This window comes from Tupaia chinensis, unplaced genomic scaffold (genome assembly GCF_000334495.1).
Source record: "Tupaia chinensis unplaced genomic scaffold, TupChi_1.0 Scaffold000098_2, whole genome shotgun sequence".
Classification (NCBI taxonomy): Eukaryota; Metazoa; Chordata; class Mammalia; order Scandentia; family Tupaiidae; genus Tupaia; species Tupaia belangeri.
In genome coordinates this window covers 2428809-2448944 of record NW_006159561.1, presented here as the reverse complement: position 1 = coordinate 2448944, position 20136 = coordinate 2428809, and the positions used below count along the sequence as shown (strand labels likewise).

At 39.7% G+C, this 20136-nt stretch overlaps 1 protein-coding gene across 1 annotated transcript in view; it reads left to right on the top strand.

Moving 5' to 3' along the window:
* The window catches only part of DCC (DCC netrin 1 receptor), a 521919-nt gene that overhangs the window by 403647 nt on the left and 98136 nt on the right, over positions 1-20136 (top strand). Inside the window, exon 16 of the mRNA XM_027769938.1 lies at positions 6301-6333. Within this exon, the coding sequence (XP_027625739.1) occupies positions 6301-6333 (33 nt within the window). The remainder of the gene's footprint in view (positions 1-6300; positions 6334-20136) is intronic.

The following is a 20136-nucleotide window of genomic DNA, read 5'->3' as shown; positions in this document are numbered from 1 at the left end:
AACCAAATATGGGCTTGTTTATGTAGAGGTCTGGGTGCTCTCGGCGCCATGTTAGGGCGGGGTAGCTCCACATGTGAGTGCACATGCCCTAGGGCAAAAACCTCTGGAAGGGGAAAATGTGAAAACACATGATGGCAAACAAGAACTTAGAAATAAGTAGGTGACCGACATTTTCTTCTAGTTATTTGATGTACTAAGAGTCTTAGAATAACTATGTAGTCTATTTCCCGTTTTTGCTAGGAAAGTTACCCCAATGAAGAACAGACTTTTGAATTCTGATGAGAGGGCTATTCAAAAGCTGGATTTTGATAACAGCTAATCTGAAAGTTTGCAAGAAAAACAAACAAGCATTCAGCCTTAGCCTGCATTGACAAGTTCTTAATGACAGAATAGAAGTTAGAAAGGTAATGGAGAAAAAATGAGCTAATCTTTATCTATCCAAGTTTTGAGAACTCCAGGTCTAAATCAGGTTTCACTCCAAATGAGCAATTGAAGGCAACTGGTTATTCATTCTGTGGGAGCATGAAATATAGCTAGATAATGTTTTGCAAGTGCTTCATCTTTATCTGTAGACAAGTGCCAAATTAATTTCATGCTCACAATGTGTGCCATCTAAGAGGTCTCAGGGAGGGTTTAAAATGACTTAAACATCCAAGTGCATTAAACAGCAGAGTGATGAGTTGTCATAGGATTTACACTCCTACATTGAAAACCATCATGTAGATTATTTAATGAGCTCAATATTCAGTATTGCTAACCCTAATTTCTATAAACTCATCTATGAAATGATTTTTCAAAGCTGAGAAAAAAATCAAGAATATGCCCAAAAGGTTATTTCTTTTCTTTTTTTTCTTCCTTTCTTTTTTTTTTTTTTTTTTTTAGTTAGTTAGTTATTTGTATTTTCCATGAGTAGGTGAGCAAGAGACAGAGAAAAAACTTGAGGCAGCCCCAGTAGAGTCAGAGTCTTTAGGCTGAGATCCACCCTAAACCTTAGCCATGGATCACAGGCAGGCCTGTACCTGGCGTGCATAGGGAGGCACAAAACATGAACTGGGTACTTTCTCACATGGGTGGGTCCAGCATTGCAAATCAGTTACCACCATACCACCAGCTGTCCTTAAGACTTATTCCTAATATCCTGATTTATTGTCTAATATTGTCTGACCTAAATATGTCATGTCAATAATGGTCAATTTGATTTTTAAACAAATACTGCCCACATGGTAAAATAAGTCTCAAATAGTATGGGTGCATACCAAATAACAAAGCATTTATATTTCCCACCTTTATCAATAATCGGCATTATACATGCATATATCTTACCTGTCACTTATAGTGACAAATATTCTAAGACAAATGAAGTACTCATCATAAGAGATTTAAAGCCACCGTGAACCAGAACTACACCAAAGTTATAAAATCATGTTATTGCTCTCTGATTTAAGTCTTTCAATTCTCGAAGCTGCTTCAAAACATAAGTCCTCTCTGTTCATCAGAATGTAACTTTGTCTGACACAGAGAAAGGCTTAAATGTTGTACTGAAGCTGAGGAAACTGCCAGTAGTCTACTGGGTAATGGGTGAGTGTTTCATTGCAAATCTTGCCCCAGGCAGATGCCTATAAGCTTCTTTCATATAGTCAATCTTTACAAAGATAATAACATTTTTTACTAGAGACTGGAGTTTTGTTATTTTGGTACTAGCAACCAGCCAGAGAAAGATACAGAAAACCTGATCACTAACCACTGATTAATTAACAAGACATTTTGGGACCAGCAAATGGCATAATGGCTATGTTGCTGGACTCCCATGTAGTTGACTGTGGTTTCGAATCTCGGACTTGGTGGCTTAAACTCACACAGGGTACGTGTGCATGCGTACCCAAGATCCCGAGAAGGGAATGGAGGAGAAGGGATTGTGGCATGGCCATCCCCCCGGGGTGTGATTTCTCACTTTCTGGCTCTGGCTCTCTCTGTCTTTTTGGCAAGTACATGTGCCCTATACCAAAAAAAAAAAAAAAAATTTAAAAATTAACAAGGCATTTATAATTAGAAAGGGGTTATTTTACTACATACTTATGTACATATGTATATGTGATATATCTAATTCTTTCTTTGCAATGTTAACTAAAAGAATCTTGAACTTGATTCTCTGACCACATAGACTTTGCAAATATCCACCTCCTTTCATAAATCCTCCTCAGGCTCCCATTTGGATAGCCACATACTGTCAAATCATGGGAAGTCATGTCTGTTTCTGCCCTAGTACATGGGTTGTTTCCTCCAATAAAGTAAACTCTCCATGTTGACCTACTAAGCAATAAGGATGAAGGACATATCCAACGAAGGGGATCCTAGAGGATTCTTGTGAAAGGAAGGAATCACCTCCTCCTCAGAGAGTAGCAGAGTCTTCTACTGCGAAAGCCCAACAGAGTGAGGTTAATTCTCTAGTCATCCTCAATAATCATTCTGAAATGTACCCCTCTCCCTTCCAGGAACATAGCACTGAAAGCTCTGTATCAGAATAGAGAAATAGTTTACTTTGCAAGTTATTGTATGACAAAATACGTTATTTTCTTGACAAATGATAGGAATAATTAAAAACTGAAGGTACAAATGGCAATACTTTTAAGCTGTTATTTGTCTTTAATAAAAGAGAATTACTAGAATCCATTTGCAAATGGTTGGAAGACACTTCAGGAGATAACATTTTTGAGACATTCAAAATTTCCCAAGTTACAGTTAGCCTAGCTTTAATAATAGGGGAAAAAAGTTAACAATGAAGGTTCCTGGGACTAGCAGTTAGCGTAATGGCTATGTCGCTGGACTCCCACGTAGTCAACCATGGTTCGCATCCCGGACCCAGTGGCTTAAAACTCACGCCGGATGCCGGATGCATGTGCATGCATGCCCAAGATCCCAAGAGGAGAACGGAGGAGAGGGGATTGCGGCGTGGCCATCCCTCCTGGGGGGTGATTTCTCGCTTTCTGTCTCTCTGTCTCTCTCTGTCTGGCAAGTGCACACGCCCTATAGCAAAAAACCTCTCCAAACAAACAAACAAACAAAAAAAGAATGAAGGTTCCTGGGGTGGGAGGCACAACCTGGGGCATAGTGGTTAAGGCAGCTAGATCCCACGTGGCTGACTGAGTGGTGCAAGTCCCAGACCTGAGAATCATGGTGACTTGAGAAATAGGCTAGGCACATGTGTATGAGTGACCAAAATTCCAAAAGGCAGGAAAGATGGAGAAGAGATTGAGGTATGACAGTTCCACATGAGGGGTGGTGTCTCACTCCCCCACCCTTTAGTCTCTCTTTCTCTCTCTACCAAGCAAACACATACCCTCTGGCAACTTAAAAAAAATGAAGATGGGATTGTCTGTCTGTCTCTCTGTCTCTCTGTCTCTCTGTCTCTCTCTCTCTCTCTCTCTCTCTATATATATATATATATATGTGTGTGTGTGTGTGTTACTTGTTAAAATATCCTAGGTTACAAACAATGCACATGATTAAAGACAATGTGAGATATTAAGAATGGAGCTAGGATGAGTTTTGTTTCTTTTCTTTTTCTGATATTAGTTCAGATAATTCTCCCCCAAATATGAGATGCTGATTAAGAGTGTGTTCTGTTGGGTTGCCAAGTCTGCTGAATCGTGTGTCCAATTATCACCCTGATATATCATCCATTCATATATTATTCAAGAACTGATGTGGTAATTCTGATAATACAGTGTCCTTCCTCAAAAGTTACCTTAGAAGTTCAGTTCAAAATCTTATCCCTGTCCGGGAACCAGCAGTTAGCGTAATGGCTATGTCGCTGGACTCCCACGTAGTCAACCACGGTTCGTGTCCCGGACCCGGTGACTTAAAACTCACGCCGGGCCCGTGTGCATGCGTGCCCAAGATCCCAAGAGGAGAATGGAAGAGAAGGGATTGCGGCGTGACCATCCCCCCTGGGGGGTGATTTCTCGCTTTCTGTCTCTATGTCTCTCTCTGTCTGTCTGGCGAGTGCACGTGCCCTACAGTGAAAATCTCTCAAAAAAAAAAAAAATCCTATCCCTGTCCACAAATTTCATACAATGCAATTGCCTGTCAGAAGCACCTTTTACCAACAACCCTGTAATGCTAGCAATATAATGAAATAAATTTTGGGAAGTCTTTAGTCTTCAATGGGAAATGGAAGAGAAAATCTAGATAAAAATTAAATATGGTGAGTAGATTATACAAGATTGATTAAATGGCCTGGTAGATTAAAAAATGTTTGTCAAATCATAAGGAAGTATAAAAATATTTATAAATCTTATTTAAAGTTTGCAGAAAGAGGTGAATCCTAACCACTAGACCACTTGGAGTTTAAAGATACATAGGTTCTGCAAATAAAATACACAGCACAATTTCTACACATAACAATACTGTATTGTATACTTAGAATTACTAAGAGAGTAGATCATACATTGTATTCTTACAATAATAATAATAAATAAAAGGAGTAGAAGGAACTTTTGGAAGGTGATGGTAGTGATGATTTCATAGGTGTATTTAAGTATTTCAGTTCTGCACATTTTTACTGGACAATAATATGTGTACATTTATTTACAAAGGAAGACCCACTTACCTATAGAGCATCTCCTTTAAGTTATTTTAAAAACAATGGTGATAGGGACCAGCAGGTGGCATGGTAGTTAAAGTGCTGGCCATTCTCACATGGCCGACCATGGTTTGAGTTTCAGACCTGGTGACTAGATTTCTCACTTTCCCTCTCTCCCTTTCTCTCTCTGTGTCTCTCTCTGGTTAAATTAAAATAAATGAGTAAATAAATTAAATAATTAAAATAACAATGACAAAGGATGTATTGTGAGTTTGCACACATGAGGGAACTGACTTTGTTATAGGTTGCTACCTATTACATTTTTCTCCCTGTGAGTTTAACTGGAACATACACAAGTAGCAAACCAGCAAGAGTAGTATCCTTCCTGTCAAGTTCAAATGTGTTTAGGTGAGTTCAATATGTCCAGAAGTAGTAGAGACAATAAAATATATATGAAATAATTCTAACTCACAATTTACAAAGATCTGCATTGATCAAAATATCATATTGGCCAGCTACTAAGGTGCTACAGTAACTCAGTGCTCTGCAAGGCTGGAAGCCATATGGCTGACTAAGGGTTTGGATCCCTGGGTTGCCCTGAAAACAGAATAGGCACATACATGCAGGTGCCCAGGATCATGAGGAGTTAGAATGCTAAGAAGAGTGGATCATGGCTTGATAATCTCTATCAAGGGTGCTTTCCTCACTTCTCTCTCTCTTTCTTGCACACCCATGGGCTATCTATCATTAAAAATATGTATATTAATAATCACAATTTTCAGAAACACAGTAATACTGGAGATTTACCTTCTATTTAGTACATTTAGTTAACAGAAGCCTACATTAAAAAAAAATCTTGAGACATTTTTAAGTTTAAAAAGTGAATTTTGGGGCCAGCAGATAGTGTAGCGGGTTACATGGCTGGACTCCCACATAGCTGACCAAGGTTCAAGTCCCAAACCCAGTGACTTAAAACTCTCGCCAGGTCTGTGTGTGCATACCATAGATCCTGGGAGGAAAAGGGATTGTGTCATGGCCACCCCCTCCACCCGCAGGGTGATTTCTCATTTTCCCTCTCTCTGTCTCTGTCTCTGTCTCTCTCTGGCACATGCCTGTGCCCTAACGCAAAATAAATAAATAAATAATAGCCAGTTTTAAGACCATTAGTCATAACTTACTTGAAGTTATTCATACCTCAAGACTTATCTTCACAAATCTAAAGATTTGTCAGATTATTTAGATTAAAGCATATTTATGGTATCCTATTATTTTACTGTACTCATGTGAGAATTAACTAGATTCCTTTGTTTAAAAAAAAAGAAAAATAAAAAAAGCATACAAGAAAATAGCTTTCTGAACTTACTTCAAATATATATGGATGATAATTACTTGGTAATTGCAGGTTTTTTATACTGACAATTCGAGTTTTAATTAAGCTTATGTGATTATCATTCTGAGTGTATGTTTTGAGGATCGTAACAAATAAGATTTTTTTAGAATGCATTTATACATCAAAAACTTTATTTCTGATTTATTTTTCCTCTGACTACTTATGTAGTAGAATTAATAACATATCTTTGGATCCTTATCAATGTTACTTCAATAGTGTATTGGCCTCGATATGTAACCTTGCTAATAAAACTGTTGATTTGATATGTCAGCTTTCTTGCTAGAAACTGTCAAAGTCTAATAATATTATTTCTTTTTTTCCCCCACAGTGGAACACCCTGACAAAATGGCTAATGACCAAGGTATGGTAGCTCAATCTGTCATTTTTTTCTCCTTGAATCAATCCTAGCTTCTGGAAATGTCAGTCATTACTTTGCATTCCTCTTTTCACCTGGGCCATACACCTGATGAAGCAGACACTGGCGTGAATGATTAATCATGTTAATGAAGTTCTGCTTGGCTGAGGCTGTGGCTCTGATAGGGAAGATGTAAATTTCCTTGAGAGGAAATTGTTTTGTCTCTATTCTAAAGGACCAATTAAAATGTCAAGCTTCTTTGTATGAAATAAATTTTTTGTCTCTGTCTGCACTTCTGAATAATTCACATTAAGTATAATTAAGCTCAGCATAATTTTCAAGCTGCTCTTACACCCTTTCATGAGCTATGGATTAAAGTTTTGTAGCTCTACAGAGAAAAACCATAAATCATGTGTGCTTTTCCCCTACAATGAGCTTCTTTTAATAAATAAAAGCAAAGTTGGATCAACTTTTTTGAAAAATGTTCATTTCAAAGCTGGAAAGCTTTCAGTCTATGAATCAGATGCTTGTCTGACTTCAGAGTATTTTGTCCTCCTTCTGTTCTTTTTCAAAAAAAATGCTGATTGGTATAGAGAAATGGGGATGGTTTTATACAATGGAAAGTGGAGATAAATAAGAGTTATCTATTAACTCATTGTAAATATGAGTTAGCTAGTACCATGATTTGTAGACTGATTGATAAATTAGAATTCCATGATCTTTACACAAAAGACACTTAGTAGAATGCTGAAGAAGAAAAAGAATGGTTTACGAGTTTTATCTTTCCAAGATGTTAGATTTTTTCAAGAGGTAGTATGGAAATGCTTGTAACCGGTTGTAGTCAATGTTGTCAGTGTTTATGGACTCAGAGTCAACACAGCATGTATAGTTTGTCTTCTGTCTTGGATGTCTTATGTCAGAACTTACTTGCAAATATCACATCTCATAAGATGACATGTTATGAGATTGGGAGAATTTAAAGATATTGATTATAACCCCTAATTTATTTATCATCAGTCCTTTTCAGTGTAAAGACAATTAAGCATTTGGATATTGGCTGGCATTACATCAAAAGACTGCTCCCATAAGTGGTATTTTCTTTGATGACTCTGTGTTCATGTTTTCTCTGGGTCTTTTTTTCTTTCTTTTTTTAAAGAGATTTTTGCTATATGATATGTGCACTTGCCAGAGAAACAGAGAGAGTCAGAGAGTAATCCCCTCTCCTCCATACTCTTCTCAGGGCTTTGGGTACACAAGCACACACACCCAGTGTGAGTTTCAAGCCACCAGATATGGGACTCAAACCATTATCAACTACGTGGGAGTCCAGTGACATAACCATTATTCTATCTACTGGTTCCTCTCTGGGTCTTTGTACTGTACTGTACTTGATAGAACACAGCTAGGATTTCCCATGAAGAATAATAGAACAGATAGAGTGCACAGAAAATATCTACCCTGGATTAATACTTCCATTAATTGGTGACAGTAGGTAGTATAGTAATTAAGACACTGAACTCCCACATGGTCAACTGTGGTTCAAGAACCTGACTCAGCAGCTTGAAACTCACATAGGGCACATGCCCAAAATAATGAGAGGAGAACGGAGGAGAAGGAATTGTGGTATAGACATCCCCCATGGGGTGTTATTTCTCACTTTCTGTCTTTCTGTCTCTTCAACTAGTACACATGCCTATAGAAAAAAAAAAAAAAAAAAAACTCTCTCTCAAAAAAAAGTTTCATTAATCTAGGTGCTTTTGCTTAATTCCACTGAAAATATTTAAATAAGATCAATATTTATTAAACAGTAATATTTATAAAAGTATTAATGAGTAATTATCACTTGGCATATATTTACTTTAACAAATCAAATATTAGTGCTAGCCAAGTCCAAACCTGGAATAATTAATTAGTAGTAACTGTTCTATTATTTCAGTTATAAAATAATGATAACCTCTCATAAACCTCTTCACTTAAATGAATTTGGAAGTTGTAGAGACAAATAACACTTAATTTTTGAAATTATATTTACAAACAGTATAAAATAAAAAATTTAAAGAATAACTGAACAGGTTAGAATATTACATTGTTAATCATTTGGGTAAAAACACCTTGGTATATTTGAAATATTTTCATTGTAATTTTGCTGTTATGTTTTTTAAGTTAAGTATTTTGTTTAATATTATTATAAGTAGCCAGCCCCACAGTGTAACACCATACTGAGGGGAACAGATCCCATATGACCAACCAGTGGTTGAGTCCTAGCCCCAGCAGCCAAGGGGTGATAAACAAAACACACACACACACAAACACACACACACACACACACACTGAGTTGTTAGAAAAGTCATGACATATTTTTCTATGCAAAAGTATGTCATGACTTTTCCAACAACCCAGTACATTATAAGCTTCCAGAAATATATTTTGTAAATTGCTCATTTTATAGAAGACAAATGAATAAATTATTCCCCAAACCCTCTAATCATACACCCTCTATGAATTTTACTCTTATTCTTTCACCTACAGTGTTATTAGGTCAGTTACCAGGACAAAAGGAATTCCCAAAAATTATTGCCGGCCACTGAATCTATTAATATATTTGGGTAGTTATTCTTTTGGTTCATCCATATCACTTAGAAAGATTCTGTTCTCTATTATGCTGCCTTATTCACTAAAAGCAGACATATAATTTGACACATTGATGGGGTCTAATTTTTCTTTTTTTTTTTTGAAGAATTTTTGCCATCAGGCATATGCACTCACCAGAGAGAGGCAGAGAGAGAAATTGAGAAATTGTCCCCCTGGGGGTTGATGATGGTCACCACTGCGATTTCTTCTCATCCATTCTCTTATTGGGATTTTGGACATGCGCACACATAGGCCCAGTGTATTTTTCAGGCCTCTGGGTCCAGGCCTTGAACTGTGCAGTTGGCCATGTGAGATCTAGTGCCTTAATCACCACACCTCCTGACTCGATGTGTTCTAAACTTATTTATTTATTTTAATTTGACCAGAGAGAAGCAGAAAGAGAGAGAGAGAGAAAGTGAGAAAGCAAGCTACCAGGTCCGGGACTTGAACCATGGTTGGCCATGTGGGAGTATCCAGCACCTTAACCACCACACTACCTGCTGGTCCCAATGTGTTCTAAACTTTACAGTGAACTAAACTTGCTTATAAAATTGAGCAGGACTGTTGACAAATAATTTAGTGGTCATAAATAATACCTTTGAATTTTTACAATAAAGCATACAGAATTTGCTAGACAGCAAAAGCTCTTTATAAACAAAATCAGTCTTCTGACTTGATGACCAAGTACATGAGAAACAACCCAGATTAAAGATTGTTCTGAGATTTATGAAAGTAATAGGAAATACCTGTTCTGAATGCTTCAACTCCCAGCATCTAGCAAATCAATTAAATATATTTTCTCATGCCCAGCGTTAGACCTGGGTGCCCCTTTCCATGGAGACATGATCCCATTGTCACATTTACAACAGGAGCTGAAATTCGACTGAGACAAAATTCCCTCTGAAAGATAATTTGGCACTTTGGGTCAGAGTTGACTTTGCAAAGATGAATCCTAAATAGAAAAGCAGAAGGTTGAATCTGATTTGGAAGCAAGAAAGTGAGAGAAGTTTTGATTTTTCTGAAAAAGTGTGTTTGTGGATTATTGTCACAATTGCTTTTTCTTGGACACTAAGATCAGTCATGAGGCACATAAATGTGGGCCAGTCAGTGGCATGGAGGTGAAGGTGACTGGGTCCCATGTGACTAACCGCATGGTTGGAGTCCTGGACCTGGGGTCTTGAAAAATGTGTGGACATGTGTGCATCCATGCCCAAAATCCTGAGAGGAGACTGGAGGAAAAGGGAGTGCCGCATGGCTATCCCCACACCTCCCCAAGGTGGGGCGATTTCTCACTTGCCCTCTGTCTCTCCAGCAAATACATGTGCGCTAGGTCAGAAACCTTTAAAAAAAAATAAAACTCTTTATGTAATTGTATTTGATTATAGCTATATTCGCTCAACTCTCTAATTTGAGTCTATTCTCTAGTTCTGCTTTTGTGTATTTCCTCTTTTCTTGCTGAGTGCCCTAATTATTACTGTAGATTCTTTCAGGCAGAAATGGTCAAGAAGTTTGAAAATCACTGTGAGATTATTAGAGATGATTTAATTTTTTTGGAGGGCTGGCTAGAATATGTGAATTGTAGAGGCCACATGAAGTGGGGCCAGAGGATATAAAAAAGTTATGCTTTCAAGTTTCTCTCTTCATTTTCCATGTTTTAATTACAACTCTTTCAATTTGTCATGTCTATGTCTGTGTGGACGTGTGGAATGGTAAAATGAGCTGGATGAAGCTCTTGCCCTCAGCCACTATTCTAAGAGCTTTACAAGATTTATTTCTTTAGAACTCATAACAGCAGTGTGGGAGAAATACTATTATTATGTCCATTCCAGTAATGAAGAAGCCGAAGCTCAGAGAATTTAAGTCACTTGCCTATGAAACACAGCTAGGAAGTGCTAGGCCATGAGTCAAATCCAGGAAACTCTGTTCCAAAAACCCTGTTTTTAACTCACTGAATTTATGATACTTACACGGGACCTTCAGAAAGTTCATGGATGGGCCAGCCAACGAGGTGGTAGTTGAGACACTTGGATCTCACATGGCCAATTGCACAGTTCAATTCTAGGACAAGAGGCTTAAAAAAAACACACTGGGTAAGTGCATGTATGTCCAAAATCCTGACAAGAGAATGGAGGAGAGGATATTGTTGCATGGTCACCCCCTTGCTGAGTTGCCTTCTCAGTTTCTTTCTCTCTTTCCAGAGTGCACACACTCTACAGCAAATTAAAAAAGAAAAAAAAAAGCTCGTGCAAAATGCATATTGTGAAGTTATGCATTCCAAAGAAGAAGTTATCCATTTGAAAATTTTGCACTAAAACGAACTGTACTTTAATTCCAATTTCTGTAAACTTTTTTTTTTTTTTTTGAGAGGTTTTCGCTACAGGGCGCGTGCGCTCGCCAGACAGAGAGAGACGTAGAGACAGAAAGCGAGAAATCGCCCCTGAGGGGGGATGGTCATGCCACAATCCCTTCTCCTCCATTCTCCTCTTGGGATCTTGGGCACACACGCACACGCGCCCGGCGTGAGTTTTAAGCCACCGGGTCCGGGACGCGAACTGCGGTGGACTATGTGGGAGTCCAGCGACATAGCCATTACGCTAACTGCTGGTTCCCATTTCTGTAAACATTTTAGTCTCCTCATTTGTTCTCTGTTTTCTGAACATACATATATAATGACATACACAATTGACATGTATCTGTGAAGTTGCTGTATCTAAAATTGTGTGCACTGATACTTTCCCAATATGACTCTTCCTTTCTCTATCTCAGTGAATGCCTTAAAGAATCAGGCAGCTCTCAACCTGGAATCATCTTGTTAGTGGGAAGACACTGTCTTGAATATGTAGTCATACTTCTTTTTCTCAGGACACACAGGGACAATGCTAATTCCACTGTCTTTCTTCAGAATTTCAATACAAAATATACTGAATGGATTAAGAAACAAAAATTTAGGGCAGCAAATGGCATGCTGGTTAAGGTGCTGGATGCCCAACTGCAGATTAAGTCCCCAACCCAGCAGCTTAAAAATCACACCAGGCACATGTGCATGCGTGCCCAACATCCCAAGAGAATGGAGAAGGGATTGAGACATGGCTATTCCCGCTGGAGGGTGATTTCTCATTTTCCTCCTTTCTGTATCTCTCTGTCTCTCTCCTCTCTAAGGAGTGCATGCACTTTATGACCAAAAAAAAGAAAAAGGAAATTTATTTTCTCACAGTTCTAGAGACCAGAATTCTCAAATCAACGTTCAGTTGGTTTTTGATAATGATACTCTTCCCAGCTTGTAGAGACCTTCTTTTACTCTTTACACATGGAATAGGATAGAATGAGCTCATTGGTGTCACTTCTTTTCTTTTCTTTTTTTTTAATTCATATGAGTGAGCACATGCACATAAAAGAATCAGAGACAGGCACTGCCTACAGGATCTAGTGACACCAGGATCTCCTTCCTACATCCTTTGGAGAGTAAGGATCTTGGGCGTTCATATGCACACATGAAGTGGTTTGGGTCAACTTGGGATCTGAACCCATGGTCAGCCATATGGCTTCCAGCACTGCAGATCAATGTACTACCACTGAGACTGAGCCTGGGATCTCCTCTTAAAAGTACATCAATGTTATCACATTAGGACTTTACCCTGATGGGTTTATTTAATCCTTTAATACTTCCATAAAGCACTATATCCAAATGCAATCACCTTGGGGGGATAGGTTTCAATATATGAATTTGGGAGGAGACACAATTAAGTTCATAATGTCCTTTTTTCTTTTTCTTTTCCTTTTTTTTTTTGGAGAGGTTTTTGCTATAGGGCACATGCGCTCGCCAGACAGACAGAGAGAGACAGAGAGGAAGAAAGTGAGAAATCACCCCCAGGGGGGATGGCCACGCTGCAATCCCTTCTCCTCCATTCTCCTCTTGGGATCCTGGGCACGCATGCACACATGCCCGGCGTGAGTTTAAGCCACCGGGTCTGGGACTCAAACCGCAGTCAACTACATGGGAGTCCAGTTACATAGCCATTACGCTAACTGTTGGTCCCAATAATGTCCATATTTTTTAAAAAAATCCTTTCATGCCTTTACAAATCATCTTCCTATTTCTTTTGATGAAGAAACTGGAAGTAAATGTTTTGCCCAAAGTTACACAAATAGTTGTTTCAGGAGTTGGAACCCAAAACAGTCTGTTCTGACTCCCACAGAATAGACTTATCACTTACAAAATATTTGGATTTCTCTTTTTGAAAATCAACTACAGTTTTTAGAACATCTCATAGAAGCATTTGAGAAAATCTCTTTGTTTCAGGATTGTAATGGAGGTTAGCTATCACTATGTAACATGACTACTTCTGGAAAGTGATTATTATATCAAACTTCTCATCTTAAGAGATTCTTTCTATTCCATTTAACCCCCAAATATTTGTCTCCACTTTGACATGTCATGTATGAAAGTTGATTTTCTTAGTGTGAGCACAAATGTTCGTGTGTGTTTCCACACCTGCCCATTATGACAATGGCATAGGTGCCTGCCCTGGCAATGATATAGAACCTGAAAGAGGTCAGAAATCTTCGGGAAATGATCTGGTCGTCACTGAGATGAATTAGGAAGAGAAGATTCACTTAAAGCATTAAGCATTCTCAAGTGTTTTTTTGTTTGTTTTGTTTTGTTTTCTTTGAGATTTTTGTTATAGGGCACTTGTGCTCCCCAAGGAGACAGAGAGAGACAGAGAGACAGAAGTGAGAAAGCATCCCCTAGGGAGGATAGCCATGCCACAATCCCTTCTCCTCCATTCTCCTCTTGGGATCTTGGGCACACACGCACACACGCCTGGTGTGTTTTAGACCCCCGGATTGGGAACTTGAACAGCAATCAATTACATGGGAGTCCAGCGATGTAACCATTATGCCATCTGCTGGTCCCATTCCCAAGTGTTTCTAATGCCCTGTGGGCTGGCAGAGGGGTGCTCTGAAACACTAGGCCTGGAGTGAGATTTGTGTTCATTTGCCAGTTTATGGATCCAGATGAAGAAGCCCGCTGCAAACTGCCCTCCAGGAGGGAGGGAGAATTACTCTCTTCTGAATCGTGGTGATGGCTGATAATGCTCTGGCTTTTCTCCTCTGTGGTCAGTCAGTTGTCCTCTATGAGCTCTAAAATGAAATCAGAAACCTTAAGTTCTAGCACAGTGCTGCCGCTGTGACCTCCCGTGAGACTCTGGGCATGACTTCAGTTGTCTCTGCATTCTCACCTGTAAAGTAATGAGTTTAGCCTCAATCATCTTCTGGTTTCTTTTACAGTTTGAAATACTCAAGTTTTAGGGTTGGTATTAGGTTAAAAAACCCAGACATGGGCCAGCAGGTGGTATGGTGGCTAAGGCACTGGATCCTATATGGCTGACTCCACAGTTCCAGTCCCAGACCCAGCGGCTTAGAAAACATGTCAGTCATGAGTGTGTACATATGCCTAAAATCCCAAGAGAAGAAGAGAGGACAAGCGCTTGCAGCGTGGCCATTTCCCTGGGGAGTGATTTCTTGCTTTCTCACTCTCTCTCTATTTCTCTTGGCAAGCATACATGCCCTATGGCAAAAATTTTTAAAATTCAAACCAGACATAGCATCTTTGCACTTACAACTTTTCTGCTCTGTGTCACTTTTCTATACACATACCATCATATTTAATTTTCATAAGAAACTTACGAATATCGAAAATGAGACACAGAGCTGAACACTTGCCTAAGTGATCACAGGTACATGACATGTGAGCATTTATTAGGCCCAGATACACACCGGGTCTACCTCTCCTCTAAACCAGTGTATCACTTTGGGAAATCCTGTGAGTTAGTTAATTGACTCCTATTTTGTTATCAAGAAAGTTAAATCTAAATGGCATCGTCATAAGTTCACCTAGTTTAAAAGACTTTGTCTTTCCTCAATAGGGTATTCAGGCAAAGTGCTTAATACTACACCTGCCATTTTACACCTCAGCAGTTTTAATCTCATGAATAAACAGAATGTTAATTGTTTCCAATTTCAGGGAAATAGGGTTTTCAAGGCAGTCCAGTCAAGCTTGGAATTTAGTTAATGTAATCCAGACTTTGCAGGGTTTGGATTACAGCAGCCAGGCGGCTGTTTGAAAAATTGAAACCTTTAGCATCATCTGATGGGAGCCATTTAATTGAAAATTAAAACCTCTTTTACCCTGTTACTGTGTTTAGTTTTTTAATTCAGTTTATTATTCAACTGCTTGCTACACCCTCTTGAAAAAGCTGTTCTCACCTGTGCTTTTCCCAGATCCAAAATTTTGTAATTCTAGAAATTATGACTCTAGTGAAAAAGAAGAGGCAGAAAATGAGTAATGTGTTTTTAATGGAGTGTTACAGTGTTTACTGTGTTCCCAGCAAGAAGTCAAGTAGCTGCTTAAGTCAACCTCTCAGGAGTTATGTTTTAATAGGTATCTTTGAAAGAAAAAAGTATATACATGCTCAGTGCTCATAGGAATTGATGTGAGTTAAGGTAGAATTTTAACTTCTTCAGACCTATAATGTAGACATTTCTGTTTACAAGCTCTCTAAGAAAATTTCATAAATGGATTTTTCTTGTAAGACCCACCATATTGCTGGATGTCATTTCCTTGCTGTAGACATTAGCCAAGTACAAGGTCTTCCAAGCTCTGCGTTCTGCCCACTTCGATTCTCTTGCCAAACACAGATGAGTCGCTGTAGCTCACAGAATATCAGTTCTTTGACATCAGACTTTGGCTGCCTGACCCAGCTCCTCATTTCTAGCCCCATGGCCAGCAAGTCCCTCCACATATGCCACAGTTTAGTTGCAAATATCCACAAGTCACTCTGGAAAAAAGTATCTTTTTCACAGCCAGTATCATTCTCTCAGCCTCAGCGATACTTTCCTCCATTCTCAGCGGAATAGAGTCCTCATCTTTTAAGATTCCCTTTCCAATTCTACTTTTTTCTAAGAAGCCTTTCTTGCCTTGCCTGCCTTTTAAGATTCCTTGTGTGCCCATAACCTCCAACTTATTCCTTATACGTTGTTGATTTCTTTCAGTTCGCTATTTATAACTTGGCTTTCTTGACCAAATTTTAAATTCCCCCCTAAAGAGGACTCCTCAGAGTCTCACTGTCATCACAACCTCCCTGTACTGTCTTTAATGTCAAAACTATCATATTATAGTTGACCGATTAATATTGAATCGTGTCACAGATGTCTGGAAAAACAGTTGCGGAGGAATCTGTAAGGGTGGGCTTGACCATCTTATGAAAGCACAGAGATTGAAAAGGCCAAAGTAACCATGCACGTGACTGTGCATACAATATATGTTTCTGGTCTTTGGGGAGGTGAGAAAGATATCTGTTTCCAACAGAGAAAAGTGTATTCAGTAATCACCTACTCCAGTAAAAGACTGAACCAAAAAACATTCTCGGTGATTCAGGACATGGCGGTCACATTTATAGATGATTCTGACCTCCTGTGACCTTTTCTTGGCCTCCACCCTTCCCGTCATTGCTCATTAGTGGAAAACATATAGACTTGAATTTCACTAGCTGCTTGTAATTCCGAGTATAGAAAGAGAAAATCAAGACTAATAGATGCTGATGAGTTTTTGAAATTCTGGCTATGTGATGTGAAGGGAATTGAATGCATTTTTGACAACTCACTGATGATCGTGTACCCAGCACTGAACAAGTACATTTCCATGAGTCTGTTTTATTATTTGAAGAAGCTTGGAATAGAGTTTTTAGGTTTTGTTTTGTTTTTGTTGCTGTTGTTGTTGTTGGAGAGATTTTTGTAATAGGGCATGTGCACTCGCCGGAAAGACAGAGAGATAGAAAATGAGAAATCACTCCCCAAGGGGGGTGGCCATGTTGTAATTCTTTCTCCTCTATTCTTCTTTCAGGATCTTGTGTATCTACGCACAAGTGCCTGGTGTGAGTTTTAAGTTGCTGGGTCCAGGACTCGACCCACTCGGTTGACCATGTGGGAGTCTGGTGACACAACCATATGGCATCTGCTAGTCCCTTAGAGTATAGTTAGCAGGGGAATATTAGCACACTCAGTCCAGCGTGAAAAGTATGAAATGGCAAGTCAGGTAGAATTGCCTGAGCATGTATGTTATAGGAGGTCAACGGGGAAGACACTGTGGGCTGTGGTAGAAAAGATTTCTTAAAACTTAAGACTGGACTTCAAATATGGGAGCAGAATGTAATCAATACAGATGATGTCAGGGGAAGAGTAGTTGATTCCTTATTTAGAGAAATTATAGGGTAGGAAAATCAGGAAGCCAAGAAGCTTGGTAAGTAGTAAGGTCTGGCAGTAGGGACTCGGGACAATGAGAGTACTCTGCAAAAAAGGGCATGATGTTGGAGAGGGAAATTGATGAGGATTTTCATATTTCTCTCTGCTTGAAGGTGGTGGTTTCAGGCTTCCCTGTTTTTCTTTTTTTAGAGATTTTTGCTAAATGGCACCCATGCACACTCACTGGAGAGACAGAGAAAGAGAGACAGCAAGGAATCACCCCCCAAGGGGGTGGCCATGCCCCAATCCTGTCTCCTTCATTCTCCTCTCAAGACTTCGGGCATACACACACATGCACCCCACATGTGTTTTAGGCCTCTGAATCTGGGACTCAAACTGCGGTTGACTGCATGGGGTCCAGTGATGAAACCATTACACCATCTGCTGGGTCCCAAGCTTTCCTGCTTTTCAACATGTTAAGTGCCTACTGTATGCACTGGTCCTTAAAGCCTAGCATGTTCCCCTGGACCCAGACCCCTATAGATCCCTTTCAGTTTTGATGGATGATGTTGATCATTTCCTTCTTGGAGGGTAAGCAGGGAGACTGTGGGCTAGGAAGAAAGGGAGATCCTGAAGGAGTAAGAACGTCAGTCATCTGCAAAGCCTTCTTCTTTTTCTTTCTTTCTTTTTTTTGGGGGGGGAGGGGAGGTTTTTCCTATAGGGCATGTGCACTCACCAGATAGATAGAGACAGACAGAGACAGAGACAGAGACAGAAAGCAAGAAATAACCCCCCAGGGGGGATGGCCACACTGCAATCCCTTCTCCTCCATGCTCCTCTTGGGATCTTGGGCATGCACACACACGTGCCCAACGTGAATTTAAGCCACTGGGTCTGGGACTTGAACTGCGGTCGACTACATGGAAGTCCAGCCACATAGCCAACTGCTAGTCCCCTGCAAAGCCTCCTTGACCACTTCTGCTTTACCTTTCCTGCAGCAGCACCTTCACTTTTCCCAGTGCTCTACATTGTCACAAAAATATGTCCTTTTCCTTTGAAAGCTTGTTTTGTGCTGTGCCCTATTGAGAATGGAGCCACCATCTTAAATCACATTCCCATACCTAAACTCTCACACCAGGATCAACTTTTAGAAGTGTTGTAATTCCTTCTCATTCCTCCTGTTAGTTATTAATTCGCCCACTAACAGTAAATCAGCATCGTTGGAGCCATCAGACTTGGCTACTTAAAATGCAAATCCTGAATATGTTAGTTAATCTTTCTGAGCTACAGTTTACTCATCTATAAAATAGGGCTGCTGTCTCTGCCTCACTGTTCCATGACTGCAACGTTTTCTTCTAATTCATGTATTCTCCACTCTTAGCCAGAATCATCTTTCTAAGACATATATTTAGTTGAGTCACTGCTCTGTTTAAAATACCCTCAGCAGTTCTCTGTCCCCTACAGGTAAATTCTAGACTCTTTGATAATACAGATGGAGAATTTTATATTTCCTCTCCGCCTGTCTTTCCGAGCTCAGCTACTTCTCCTTTCTCTACCTGACAACTTTCCACTTACTCTTCAGTCTTGACTCAAATGCTCCCTCCTCTGAGAAGACATCTAACATTTTCAAGACATGACTAGTCAGTTATTTGGCTTTCACACTTTGTCACCTACATAAAAGGTTTGTTTTTGGAACCAGCGGATGGCATGATGGTTACATCACTGGACTCCCACATAGTCCTTCGTAGTTCAAATCCTGGACCTGGCAGTTTAAAACACATGCTGGGCACACGTGTGTGTGTGATTTTCTTGCTTTCTGTCTTTCTGTCTCATACTTTGCCACGGCAAAGCTAATGGGGTCTGAAAAAACCCGCACATTATAAAAAAAAGTCTCTTAATTATTTTTAAATTATTATGTAGTTATTATTATTCACTGAATATTTTTACCTCATTAATTTGTAAGTATCTATGATAGTCATTTTTTTTTCTTGGAGAGGTTTTTGCTATAGGGCACATGCGCTTGCCAGAAAGGCAGAGAGACAAAAAGTGAGAAATCATCCCCCAGGGGGGATGGCCATGCTGCAATCCCCTCTCCTCCTTTCTCCTCTTGGGATCTTGGGCACGCACGCACACATGCCCAGAGTAAGTTTAAGTCACCGGGTCTGAGACTTGAACCACAGTCGACTTTATGGGAGTCCAGCGACATAGCCATTACACTAACTGCTGGTCCTTATGATAGTCATTTTTTAAAAAACATTATTTCTTTCCTAAGAGAAAGAGAGATGCCTCTAACAGGGCACTCACATCACTAACCACCCCCAAACTTGGCCACCCTAGTTCCCGGGCACACGTGCTTCTGTCCAAAGTGTACAAGGATGTCCTGAGACCTGAACCCCAAACCCTTCATATGTAGGTTCAGTTGTGTTATTGCTGTGTCACTGCCTGGCCTCTGCAATAGTTATTTATATCCCTAGTGCATAGCGGACCTACTCTACACATTGTTGAATAGAGCATGGATAGGGGCCAGCAGGTGGCATAGTAATAAAGGAGCTAGACTCCCACATGGCCTACCATGGCTCGAATCCCTGACCTGGTGACTTGGAAACCATGCCAAGCACATGTGTGTCCAAAATCCTGAGAGGAAAATGGAGGAGAAGGAATTGCAGTGAGGCCATCCCTCCTAGGGGTTGATTTCCCACATTCTCTCTCACTATCTCTCTGTCTCTCTCTTTCCTGGCAAATACATAATGCCCTATAACAAAAACCTAAAAAAAAAAAAAAAGAAAAAGAAAAAAGTTCATGGATGGATACATGAATAAAGAAATACTGTGCTTCACATGTTGTTATTTACACACAGTAGCAGTGCAGCCAGCTGCTTGCTCACATGTTAGTGTTTTCATGCTGCAGCTGCAACTTCTAGGCGTAACGTCACTTGGA